Source organism: Orycteropus afer, unplaced genomic scaffold (assembly GCF_000298275.1).
Source record: "Orycteropus afer afer isolate SDZICR_OR568_19922 unplaced genomic scaffold, OryAfe1.0 scaffold00042, whole genome shotgun sequence".
Classification (NCBI taxonomy): domain Eukaryota; kingdom Metazoa; phylum Chordata; class Mammalia; order Tubulidentata; family Orycteropodidae; genus Orycteropus; species Orycteropus afer.
The window spans coordinates 14,170,650-14,184,745 of NW_006921629.1; the positions used below are offsets into that span (position 1 = coordinate 14,170,650).

The window sequence follows — 14,096 nt, forward strand, 5'->3', positions numbered from 1 at the left end:
AACTGCCAAGCTTCTGGTTAGCAGTCAAATGCCTTAGGCACTACACCACCAGAGCTCTTTATGAAATGCTTTTGGGCCCAGCAATTCAGGTATTTGCTTTTAGGCTAGTGTATAGGTTTTCTCTACTAACCACCCTTTTTCAGATGCAGGAGACTGTAAAACTGGGCAACAGCACCTGAAGGCTCTCTCTGCAGCCTCTCCTGCTCAGGATCCTTTGGACAGGCTGAAGAGTCAGGGCGGACGTCTTGTTGCTGTTAGTGGGGGCTATGTCCCATCAAGAACACAGAATATTGATGGGCAGGTGATCATTGCAGTCGTCATGGTCGGAAGAGCTTACATTACAAACAGCGGGCCTCGGGCTCTGCAGCATTTTCTTTAACCCTTCTCTTGCTATTGGATACCGTCCCAGGGAAAAGTAGCTTTACAGAGTCCCAAAATGATACCCTGCTGCTACTAAATATTTGAAGTGTGTGTGGCCCTTCATTTATACACAGAATACTAACTTGAAAGATACACATGTAAGTCTATTCCTTTAAAATAGGGTTCAAATTTAGATTCCTATGGATGTCATGTGTAAGACACGTTTTATGGCTTTTCTTCAATAGAGAAGAATCTCTGAGAGAGGCAGAGGTCACGGGTTGGAGCAGAAAGCACAAATTGGAGCAGCTGGTCACTTCATCTTTTTAAATTTATTTATTTATTGTGATTTGGATGAAAGTTTACAGAGCAAATTCATTTTCCAGTCATCAGTTCATACAAATTTTATTTCATGGCACTGATTGAGATCCCCATAATGTAACAGCTCTTTTCCCACTTCCTCCCTGTGGCTACCTTTTCCCTATGTCCCTGTTTTCTGTGCCTTCCTGCCCTCTGGTAGCGTAGTGCCTAAGGCACTTGACTGCTAACCAGAAGGCTGGCAGTTCAAACCCACCAGCCACTCCTCAGAAGGAAGACTGGGCAATCTACTTCCGTAGTGATACCGCCTCGGAAACTCAAGGAAGGGTCTAACTCAAAGGCACATAACAACAAACAACAACCACCTGCCCTCTGAGCTGTCTCCCTGTGCAAATGCTGTCCTTCTGATTTCCCATGGTTGACTGTTCTAAGGAGTGTCCCTACCTGGTATAAATGTTCACCTTATAGGCTTATTTGTTGTTTGGCCCAAAGGGTGGCTAGGGGTTATACTCTCCGGGTTTTCACCGGTCTATCAGACCAGTAAGCCTGGTTGGTTGGTTGGTTGGTTGGTTGGTTATTGTGACTTGGGTGGAAGTTTACAGAGCAAATTCATTTTCCGTACAGCAGTTCACACATACTTTGTCTCATGACATTGACTGCAATTTCCCGCAATATAACAGCTCTCTTCCCACTTCCTCCCCATAGTTGTCTCTTCCCTGTGTCCTTCCCTCCCATGCACTCCTGCCCTCGCCCCCCAAGCTATCTCCCTGTGCATACACAGCCCTTCTGTTCTCCCATGATTGATCTCTCTAAGGAGTATATCTACCTAATGTAAATGTTCAGCTCATATGCCATTTGTTTGGCTGGAGGTTGCAGGAGTGGGTCAATTCCAGACCTGAAGGGCAGTTAGGGGCCATAGTCTCAGGGGTTCCACCAGGCTCTATCAGATCAGCAAACTGGGTTTCTTTTTTCTTTTTTTTTTAAATAACGATTTTGAGTTTTGTTCTACATTGTTCTTCCACTCTATCCAGGGTCTCTTACATAGATCCCCCTCCAAGTGGTTAACAGTAATAGCCGGGCACATCTAGTTCTTCTGATCTTACAGTCATATAGGCTGAGGAGTGCATGGTATACCAGTCTCTTGGACTAATTGTTTCCACGCATCTTTGATTTTCTTCCTTCTTCTTTGCTCTGGATGAGGAGACACGCATTGTTGCATCTAGATGGCCTCTTGCAAGCTTTGAAGATCCCAGTCACTAATCACCAAAGTAGGAGGTGGAATAGTGTTTTTATGTAGTATGTTATGCCAATTGAGCTTGATGTCCCTGAACCCATAAGCCTGGTCTTTTTTGTGATTCTGAGTTTTGTTCCACATTTTTCTCCCACTCTATTTAGGATTTCCTATTCTGATCCCTTTCTGAGTGGTTGACAGTGGTAGCCAGGAACCATTTAGTTCTTCTGGTCTCGGGATCATGTAAGCTGAGGTTCACGTGGTCCACTAGTCCCTTGGACTAACTATTTCCATATGTCTTTTGTTTTCTTCATTACTCTTTGTTCTGGATAAGGAGAGACCAATAATTGCATCTTAAATGGCCAGTTGTAAACTTTTAAGACCCGAGTTATTACTCACTAAAGTAGGATGTAGAACAATGTGTTTGTGTAGTGTAGTATGTTATGCCAATTGAGTTTGATGTCCCCTGTGTCTATGGTCCTGAGCCTACAGGTCCAACTACTCACTCCGTCTCGTTAGCTGGCTGTGCCTAGGAAGTGACTACAACCTTGTCCCTTGCCAACTCTACTATACACCTGGGAATTCTTACGGAACATACCAATACACTTGTAGAAACATTGCCTCCAACCCTGTACATGGTCTTGGGCACACTCCTCGCTGCATAGATATACCTAATAGTTCAGCCTGTCCACCCATCTATCCACCCGTATATCTATGTTTGTTTTCACTGACAACGTAGTACTGCATGTGCATAAGGGTTCATCTTTGTTGTCTGTACCTCCCATGTACCTCTCTGTCTTCCTCTTCCTCAGTGCCACTGTGTTGATCACTCACATTTGGTACATTGCCCTTCTCTTCACCCAAATCAATGCTTGTCTCAACCTATCTAACAGTGTTCCCTCCCCTCCCCACCCAGCCCTGGCAACCAGCAAAGAAAATTTCCTTCCATCTATAAACCTTCCCTTGACTTTTTATAATAATGGACTAATACAATATTTGTCCTTCTATGATTGACTTATTTCAGTCAGCATAATGTCCTCCAAGTTCATCCACATTATGCAGTGTTTTGCAGATTCTGCATTCTTTAGGGTTGCATAGTATTCCATTGGGAGCTCTGGTAGCATAGTGCCTAAGGCACCTGACTGCTAACCAGAGGGCTGGCGGTTCAAATCCACCAGCCACTCCTTGGAAGGAAGGTTGGGCAATCTACTTCCGTAGTGATACCGCCTCGGCAACCCAAGGATGGGTCGCTATGAGTTGGGTCCGACTTGATGGCACATAACAACAACAACAGTATTCCACTGTGTGTATGTACTATAGTTTGGTTATTCATCCCTCAGTTGATGGACACCTAGATTGTTTCCATCTTTTGGCTATTATAAATAGTGCTTCGATGAACATGGGTGTAGATATGTCTGTTCTTGTCCTGGCCCTTACTTCTTTAGGATATATACCTGGTAATGGAATGGCTGGGTCTTACACTCATATCTTAATTTCAATTTTAAACATTAGACTTTGATTCCACATCACTAAAGGCTAAATTCATTGTTTTTGTGCACTCACACGCACACTATTCCCCTACCTTTTCCCACTTCCATCTTCCAAATATGGTTATATTCTAGTTTTTAGATAAAGCAATATTCAGAGTTTACTTCATTACAAATATGCAGATATTTTGCATTGTGCCAACTTTTAGGAATTTTCCAGGGGTTAATAATTGCCTCTTTTTTATTCTTTTATGTACTTTCTATTAACTTTTCCCACATACTCTCCAACAACCTCTCAATATCATTTCCTCATGATCAAAGCAGTCCATCTCTGGGCCCACTGCCGTCTCTCTGGAAGCCCTCTTTCCCTGCCTGGCCGCTGTGCTCTAGATCTGCTGCGGACTCCCATGACTTCCCTTCATCACCCCTGAGCGTCAGATGGCTCCCCATCTGGACATCCTGCCCCTTGTTTCCTAGCACACTTGTCTTCCTCTTTCTTGGTTTACTCCCTTATTTTGATGGCATATATCCTGCTTTGTGTGTTGGGGGAACTTTTCTTAAGACTTATATGTTTGAAAGTGTCATTATCCTGCCTATGTACGTGATTGACAATTTGCCTGGCTTTAAAATTACCGTTTTATTTTTTCCAAAGAATATTCCTTTCTTCTGTTGTATGGTCGGAGGGGGATTGTCAGTTAGCTGCTAGGAGTCGGGTAGAGACTTATCAGTCTTAACTACTCATTCTGCAAATTTTCAGTTTCCTCATTTTCTACCCCATACCTCACTCAGTCTACCCCATACCTCACTCAGTCAACAAATGGATGCAATGCTGGAGGCACTGACTCGTCTATGCTAAGAAATTTGGAAAACAGCTACCTGGCCAACCAACTAAGAGTCATCCATATTTGTGCCGATTCCAAAGAAAAGTAATCCAACAACAGTGGAAATTAACAAGCAATATCATTAATAACACACACAAGTAAAATTTTACTAAAGATAATTTAAAAATGGTTGCAGCAGTACATCAACAGGGAACAGCCAGAGATTTAAGCCAGATTCAGAAGAGGATGTATAATGAGAGGATATCATGTCAGATGGATTTTGGCTGAAAGCTGAGAATATCAGAAAGCTATTTACCTGTTTTTTATCGTCTCTGCAGACTGCAAAAAGGGCAAAGAGGCCATATATTCTGACCTCCTAGAACCCCACAAGAGGAAGGCAGAATCACCATCAATAGCCCAAGGCCTATTCCTGTGAGGCCAGACATGCTGCCTCCCTCCAGGCCTTTTACCAACCTTTCCTCCCAAAGCACCTACCACCTCTTTCCTGGGTTTGATAATTCACTGCAGTGGCCACACGGAACTCACAGATTATGATTATGGGGTTTAATGGGGAAGCACCAGGCTACAAATCAAGTTCAGGAAGCATGCTCAGTCTCTCTCCCAGCCCACCGCCCCTCAGCCAACAGTCTCTCACAGTCTCTCTCCCAGCAGTGCGTGTCCCTTGGTGTCTCACTCAGCAATGCGTGTCTCTTGCGTCTCTTTCCCAGCAGCACGTGTCTCAGGAGCGTGTCACTTTCAGCAGCACGTCTTTCTCACCCAGCAGTCAGAGAGAGTTCTGCCTCTAGGAGGCCTCCTTTTGAGCCCAGCAGGGTGGTCAGAGCAACCAATCATAACAACAGAATTCTAAGCACCTGAGAGTGAGCCTCCCATAACATTGTGTTGTGCCACGCCCAACAGAAATAACCCAGGTGTATAACATTTACAATCAGGAGCTCCTCAGTTGCTCGTTCCACCATAGAGTTTACAATGACTTATGGATAGAAAAGCCACACTAAGTAATTTACTACACTGCACAGACACATTGGACTGTGTGGATAATAACAAATTATGGATAATATTGCAAAGAATGGGAATTCCAGAACACTTAATTTTGCTCACGTGGAATCTGTACATAGACCAGGAGGCTGTTGTTCGTACAGAACAAGGAAATACTGTATGGATTAAAACTAGGAAAAGTGTGTGTCAGGGTTGTATCTTTTCACCATAGTTGCTCAGTCTGTATGCTGAGTGAGTAATCTGAGAAACTAGACTATGTGAAGGAGAACGTGGCATCAGGATTGGAGGAAGACCCTTTAACACACTGTGGTAGGCAAATGACCCAAACTTGCTTGCTGAAAGTGAGGAAGACTTGAAACACTTACTGATGAAGATCAAAGACTACAGCCTTCAGTGTGGATTACACCTTAACATAAAGAAAACAAAAATCCTTACAACTGGACCAGTAAGCAACGTCATGATAAAACAGAGAAAGATCGAAGTTGTTAAGGATTTCATTTTACTTGGATGCACAGTCAGTGCTCATGGATGCAGCAGTCAGGAAATCAAATGATATATTGCATTGGGCAAATCCGCTGCAAAAGACCTCTTATTAAAGTGTTAAAAAGCAAAGATGTTACATTCAGGACTCGGGCATGCCTGACCCAAGCCATGGTATTTTCAATCACTTCATATGCTTGTGAAAGTTGGACAGTGAATAAGGAAAATCTAAGAAGAACTGATGGCTTTGAATTATGGTATTGGCAGAGAATATTGAATATACCATGGCCTGCCAGAAGAACAAACAAATCTGTCTTGGAAGAAGTACAGCCAGAATGCTCCTTAGAATGGGGATAGTGAGGCTGTCTCGTGTCCTTGGTAAAGCAGAGGGGCAGTAGAAAAAAGAAGACCCTCAACCAGGTGGACTGAGACGGCTGTAACGGTGGGCTCCCACACGGTGGTGACTGAGGATGGCGCAGGACGGGCGGGGTCCCTGGGAGTCACAGCCGACTTGCTAGTACCTAACACCAGAGCACCTACTCACCTTTCATGATTCCCGGTAGTTCTGTTTCTGCATCTGCTGATGTTTTGTGGACAGTTCAGCCTGCTCTTCCTGGGTGTCACCCCCCTCCCCCAGGCTCGGAGGTTTCAGCTTCGCCTCTGCCCCCTCTGTACTGCTAAGTCAGTCAGGACTCTGCCATCGTGTTTCCTCTTCTGAAGATTGTGGATAGAGCTCATCTAGCTTTTTTTGTTTGTTTGTTTGTTTGTTTGTTTGTTTTTTCTTTTTTCCCTTGTAGGCTTGTGTATTTGTTTATTTCCCTTGTTTATAGTGGTGTTTTGGTTTAGGCAAGAGCAGGGAAATACTTGTGTTCAATTCTTCATCTTTAGCCAGAGGTCCTGGAACTTCCCTTTAACATACAGCATCCTTCAAAGCATGTGAAATGGCTGAGGTGCACATTTGTCTTCACGCTTGCTTGGAAGGACTTTCTGTGGGGGAGAGAATCGGTAAACTTGACTTCTCTGTGCATTTGACCACTTGATTAAACAATGCATTTAGTTCATAGTTGGTGTGTAGGTTTAGGGAAGAGCTCTCTTGGCCTAAAAGGAATATTAAGATTAAAATCTAGAGGCCAAAGCTATTAAAATATGCCTGGATTTTTAAAAATGTCTCTTCCTTTGCCGTTCTTTCGGCCCCGAGTGACAGTGCATCTAAATATTCTAGCTGAGTTTTTTAAAATCTCTCCCATTTTGTGCTTCTTATTTGCATGTTCCAAAGATGAGGAGTGTATTGATCAGATCCTGAAAAAGTATCCAAAGACAATTATAGTCTCAGGTGAGGAAGAAGTTCAGTAACTTTTCTTTTAAAGGTTTAATTCTTAAGAAGAATTCCCTTAATTCTTAATTCCTTTCCTCAATTCTTCTTAGGAAGAATTCTTTCCTAAGAAGAATTAAGGAAAGGAATTAAGAATTAAAGCAAGGAGCTTTGGTGGCATAGTGCCTAAGGCATTTGACTGCTAACCAGAAGGTTGACTGTTCAAACCTACCAGCTGCTCCGCAGAAGGAAGACCAAGCAATCTGCTTCCATAAAGATTTACTGCCTCGGAAACCCAAAAGGGGTTGCTGTGAGTCAGAATCAACTCAATGGCAGTGAGTTTGGTGTTTTGTTTTTGGTTAATTCTTCCTTATACCTGAAGAAGAAAAAACACCCACTGGTCTGGTGAATAGAGGGAGAAGATGATATAAACTGGATACAGATAAAAGAATAATTAGGAATGGCTTAAGGTGATAGTGTTTTTGATGAAGACAAACTCTTAAGGATTCCTGGTTTAAAAAACAAATCGAGAAACGTCTGGTGGAAAAGCACAGGTTGAACATGTTTATCTCTTCTCTCTGCAACCCCAGTCCCACTGTATGTCACTGAAAAGAAAAATACAAATTATGAAATCCTGCATGACAGTGAACAAATGTCAATACGGTTTTGGAAGCCATAAAGCAGTTAGACAAATGGCATGTGACTTACCTGACCAGAGAAAGCCAAGTGCCTAGTGGGACTGAAGCCAAGAGCCAGGTTTGTCTGTGCAGAAGAGCTCCTGGTTAGAAGCACCAGATGCTTGTGAAGGCATGGGCGAGCTTGCAAACAGGAGACTTGGGTGAAATCCTCAGCCTTGAATACGAGCAGACAGCTAAATGACCAGCTATTTGATGAAAACCATGCGAGACAAGACAGGGTATTATAACAGATCAAAAGCACTCTAAGGAAGCAGAGATAATGCAGGCAGCAGAGTAAACTATAATAATTTTTAAATTAGTTTCTTAGAGAACTAAGTGAAGTTATCACACCATGAAATAAGAACAGAATTGTATTTAAAAAAACAACTTTCAAAGAATTTTAAAATATTCTTAAAAATTAAAATATGACAGCTGAAATAAATTCACTAGAGGAGTGCAAAGAAAACAGATCTCTCCGAGAGTGGAACAAAAGAACAAAGGAGAAAATATTTAAAGAGTAGAGGCTTGTTGTAGGAGATCCAACATCTGAGTAACAGTCATTCCAGGATGTGAGAATAAGAAAATCGAAGGAGGGAAGTTGCCAAAGAAATACTCTAGAACTTCTCAGAAGGCTGTTAGTCTCTAGATAACAAAGGCTCCATAAGTTAGTTGCCCACTGTGAGTGAGCATTATTCAAAATAATCCATTCACATTATGAAACTGAAATTTGAGCATCTCAGTGATGAGAAGATGACAGAAGGCTCTGTTGGAAAGACAAAGACAAGTAGAAAATCTTAAAATTAGGTAGAAGAAGAAAAAAAGAAACAGAAAATGAAGTCCTGACATACCTGTAAATGTGCTAAAAGAAAAGACTTACCAATCTGGACTACTAATCAACTTAGTGAAAATGTATTTTAAGAAGGAAGTTGAAGAAAGACATTCCAAACAAGGAAAGCTGAGGAAATTACCAGTGAACCTGCACTACAGGAAATGGTAAAAGGTATTCTTTAAGCAGAAAGAAAATGGTCACAGATGGAAGCAGAAATATAGGAAGGCATATAGGGAAAAAAAGGGCAAATGTATAGGTAAATGAATTTTGCCTGTGCAAACCACGACTGCTGATGTCTGATGGGGTGTGTGTGTATGTATATGTTAAAACACATAATAGCAATAACATACATCAGGAATTGTGTAAGTGGAGTTAGTATTCTAACATTCTTACATTGTCTGGAGTGATGGTAAGACTATCAATAAATGTTAGACTTTAAATCAAGGCTGCTTATAATCTACAGTAGGCACTAAATGAATGGGAATATAAATCCAAGTTAATAGGAAGGACTGGAATAATAAAAATTACAAAATACAGAAGAGAAGACAGACAAGTAGAAAATATTTAGTAATGTTATAGGATTAAACCCAAATAGATCAGAATTGTGTTAAATGGAAAAGGGCTATACAGGCAGTCCCTGTGTTACTAACATCCAAATTGCTGACAGCTCCTACTTGCCCTTTCATGTTATGTAAATTTGCCCTCACTTTGAAACCAGCCCCTGCTGTACCAAATTCTCCATCACAATCACCTTCACTTGCTGCATGTGCAAGCTTTTAAATCATTGAAAAGGCTTCAAGCCATTTCTTACATTAAAGGAAGGCTAAATGAGAACCATATGCCCTGGTTCCAGCTCACCTACAAATTCCACCTAAAGACACAGTCAGGAACTGATCTTTTTGTAACTGGGGAACCTGCCTGTGCATGCCAATTAAAGACAGAAGATTAGCGGAACCAACCACCCGGCTGGGGCGTGAATGGGTAGAGGGCATAGAAGAGGGGGGTGACGTTTTGGTGGCACCTTCTGCATACGCTTTCTCATACAGTTTTGATGTTTGGAACCATGTTAACGTTCTCTATACATACCCCAAATTAACAAGGATGGAGGGAACCCTAAATTGGAGTACAGAGAGATAAACCTAACAGTATTTCAAATAAGTGACATAATCATATGGGGGCGGGAGGGCGGAGCACGGTAAGGACTAAGCTAAGTAACTTTGAACACAACATTTTGACTATGTGCGCAGAGTAAAGACAAAAAGAACTCTAAGCCCATATTGAACTCTAGTTACTAGGTTCCTTTGTCACTGTAGTATGGGTTAGCAGTTCTAAAGCTACTTCATTTTAGGATTAGTCAAATAAGTAAATATATTGTGACTATGAGAGCTAGGTTTCTGCCTGAAGGCTACAATGAATGCTTGGTGTCGAAGTGGAGCTGAACTAGGTTTTTGATAGGTAGATGCAAATGTATGTGTGTATGTTGTCTGCTAGGAGCAGTGGCACCAGTAGCCGTGAGCACAGCTAGTACCCAGGCCTGGGTTTCTAAATACTATTGTCTGTGAAAAAGTATGAGGGCTCCTTGGAGAAACGGCAGATACCAACAGTGGGTCTGGGGCTGGGAGAATGATGAGCCTGGAACATCATGCTGTCCCAGAAAGGAAGCACTCAAAGAATTATGGGGTCTTATCAACAGGACACAGGAGCTAGTTTGAAAGGCCTACTGGCCAGATCTGAAATAATCTAAGCTTCAAAATACATACTAATAGGAACAGATTACAAACTGTTGAATAAAATAAGAGTCTGTAAGGAAAAATTGGTATGAATGAGTGAGTGAGTGAACGCATAAGGGAGAAGGAAAGCTCATGACAGAAAGCTATTGATGGGACCAAAATCACTGTTTGGCAACTGTCATAGTAGTAACTGATTCAGGCAAGTTTGATGAGAGACAGGATAACTCCCTGCAATAGACTAATTAATGACAAAGAGAAAATAGTGACTTTACAAGGGGAAACCTTGGCAGGCATCACTTTAACCAAGTGATCAAAGTTGGCCTCACCAGCAGTGGGACAAAGAGATGATGGTGCAGTGAAGAGGACACACTGTCCCTGCAGTGGGGTTTGTTCCAAACATGCACACCCTGAATCGGATTGTGAGGGCCTTCTGCATGAAAAGGCCTGGGCTCTTCAAAAAAAAACCCATTATGGTCATAAAAGACAAAGAATGACTCAACACTTAGTACAGATTACAGTAGACTAGAGGAACATAAGAACAAATACAGCATGGAGTCCTGGATTAGGAACAGTTTCCTTCTGCTAAAGAGGACATCATTTGGACATGTGACAAAATTTGCATGAGATCTGTAGATAAGATTAGATAGTATTGTATTTTATGATTTTTATAATTGCACCCTGACTGTGTTTTTAGGCAATACACACTGAGAGAGCAAGTGTGTAATTAATTTTCAAGCTATTCAGGGAAAAGTAGTTCTCTGTGTGCTTCTGTGAGTATGTGAAGAGAAAGAAAACACAGATTTGGAGTACCACCCCCCCACCCCCACAGGGAGGGCACATGCACCCTTTCCTCTGTCAGACAGCTGGACAGCTGTGAACGGTGGCTCTGGGTGGGGGTTGCAGCTAGTTTCAGTTCCCCTGCTGGATTAAAATATCTTGAGGGTGACGACCATCCTGCGTGTTACAGCCTCTTCCCTCTAGCAGTACGTGGGGCTCCAAGCACCAGTCTTAATATCTAGTAGAGCAAGTCCTCCCACCTTGTTTTTCTCCTTCAAAAATATCTTGGCTATTTTCGGCCTTTTGAATTTCCATTTAAATTTTATAGAATTGGCTTGTTAAGTTCCCCAGCCGAGTACAGGAATGGCTCCCATACTTGGCTATACGTACCTTCAGCTGTGTTGTTTGTCTTCCAGCTTTTCAGAAGAGCTGGTAGATGAAGCTCTGGGGGCCGTGGCTGCTGAACTTCAGGATGTGTGCGAAGATTATGCTGAAGCTGTGTTCACCTCAGAGTTCTTAGAGGCTGCTACTTAAAGGCTCTCCAAGGCGGGGCCCCTCCTGTCCCTGGAGAAGGGCGGTACCACCCTCTGTCTGAGCCCACAGGAAATCTTTGTCTTCAGCTGCCTGTCCAGGCCCAGAAGGTGCTACCCACTGAAAGGATGGAGATGCCAGTGATGGCCTCCTCACTCTGCATCTTCCAGTTGTCATAGCAATGGTTCTGGTAGTTTATGACTGAATGTGTTATAACTATCAGTGCCCAGGAAATGTTGTGAATTGATTATGACAATATAACATTTTCTGAATGTATGATTTTCCTCTTGAAATACTATGTTCATTCCTCTGGCTCAGTTTGGTAATCAGAATACTTTGAAAAGTAACAGATAAGCATCTGACCTAAAATAAAAGTATGTTTCACACAGGGATTCAAGTTGCTGTTGAACCCAAGGTGGCACCAGTGCCAACAAAAGTACAAATACTACCTGGTCCTATTGCTGGGCTTACGTTTCTGTCTTTGGCAAGTTCCTGTCAGGACATCGGTCCCCATCTAGTAGGTTATAGACTCGGGAAGGGCACAGAGTGGTTAAACTGCCAAGGCCCTGCTCCATTGCAGCTCATAAAAATAGGAATCCACTGGTTATCAGTGCACAATAATGAACACACCGCTCTTCAGTGTTCAATTCCAAGGTAGTTTTTCACATTTTTATTTCCCCGAAGTCGTCTTTTGCTGTGAGTTGACATATTCTGATACACAACTCTCTCAAAATTCAGAGGAAGTCTGAGGACCTCAGGAGAGGACGAGCTTCATGTGCCTCGTCTCTGGTGTGGTCCTCAGTGTCCGCGTGTGTGTTTCCCTCACGTGGAGAAGAGAATGATCTGATGGTGTGATGACCTCTGGGGCTCCCAGAGAAAGGACGAGGCTTAACCATAACAGCATAGCAGCTTACCCTTGAACATCTTACACTTCACCAAGTGATTAAGCCTCTGTTTTCAGAAATTCTGAATTCACAAAAAGAAAAGAAATGTACATAAAAATAAGTCCACTGCCTGGGAAAACATCCACTCAATTTTTTTCGCTGCAGGCTTGATGAAAGGAATGTGGAGAACAGGTGATGGGAGACACGCCCCACAAAATTATGTGAATCTTTGTATAGCACCTCTAGGTTGTCAACCCAGAGTTTTCTCTGAAGTACCCATATTTCAGGTGATAATTTAAGCTGCTTGATCACACTTATTTGTGCAGAATTGATTTTCCTTTAATGTTAATAGTTTCCTGTTTAATTTTATATAAACTTAGAATTAAAAAGGCTTCGAGGGAAATCAAAGGTCTTTAATTGGGGTGGTTAAACATGTACACTTGAATCGATCGGAGCACTTGTCATTGATAGTCATTTTGTGTGGCAGTTTTTACTGTGCTGATTTGTTGTTGTTTTTAAAAAATAAACAGCTTTAAAGTGAATCTATGCCTATTTGAAATAATTTACATTTCCTTTTTTTCCACAGGCAAAGTGAAATGTGATTTACAGAAACCACTGAGAATACTTTAGTTTTGAAATGAGCGTAGCAGCTTACTTGCCGCCACCACCCTCAGAAAAAAAATAAATGATAATAAAAGCTAACGCTTATTGAGCACATACTGTGTACCAGGCATTGTTCCAAGTGCTTTCCATGGATTAATTCACTTAATCCCATATCTGTGTGAGGTGGATGCTAGTATTACATTTTATAGCTGAATAAACTGAGACACAGAAAAGAGAACTTGATGAAACAAGCCCATATTCAGCAATGCCATGGTCAGGGATTTACTTATTCCTGTAAAAACAATTACAGCAATTTTGAGAGCTCACTGAAGCATACTTCTCCTGCTTCACCTTGACCCCTGCCCAGTGTGCCTGTTAGACGACGTTCTCTGGGGCAGTCCCCTCCCTAAGCACTGCCTGCTGTGGCCTGCCCAGTACAGGGTCAAGCCCTTCCCAGTCTCTCCTCGTCCTACCAGGTAGATTCCCACCTGTGACTTACACACATGGGGCTCATACCAGCCTCCAGGTGTGGGGATCCACCCTGTAGTCCAGCCACAGTGAACCCCCACAGCCAGAGCCTTCTCTGAGATGCAAAAACATTGCAAGAGATAAGAACTCTTTGAAGATGGAAGTTGAGCCTGCATCACCTCTCCTAGGCCTAAAGGGTTTTCATTCCTTATGAACAAGGGCTGATGGTGTATAGGTCACTCTCTAAATCCTCTCAATTTTCTCTTACCTTTACGTGTATTTCCAGACGCAGAGATGCATGAGTTGAGTGTATTTGTGCTGTCCCCAGTTTATGGAGATGCTGAAATTCTTTGGCATGTTTTCGGCACTCACCACTGATCTCTTCACAGCCCTGGTCATTTTGGATTTTACCTGTTTACATACTTGCCTCTGGCCCGTTCAGCTCCTTTAGGGCCAGGGACTCTGCCTTGCGTGTAGTTGTGTTGTTATGTGCCGTCGAGTCAGACCTGAACGAAATTAGATTGCCCAGCCTTCCTTACAAGTAGTGGCTGGTGGATTTGAACCGCGAGGCTTC

At 42.5% G+C, this 14,096-nt stretch overlaps 1 protein-coding gene across 1 annotated transcript in view; it reads left to right on the forward strand.

Moving 5' to 3' along the window:
- KIAA0753 (KIAA0753 ortholog) overlaps nt 1-11,570 on the forward strand; it is a 74,592-nt gene extending 63,022 nt beyond the window's left edge. The window contains exon 18 of the mRNA XM_007937507.1: nt 11,453-11,570. Coding sequence (XP_007935698.1) covers nt 11,453-11,570 — 118 coding nt within the window. The remainder of the gene's footprint in view (nt 1-11,452) is intronic.
- The last annotated feature ends 2,526 nt before the right edge of the window (nt 11,571-14,096 follow it).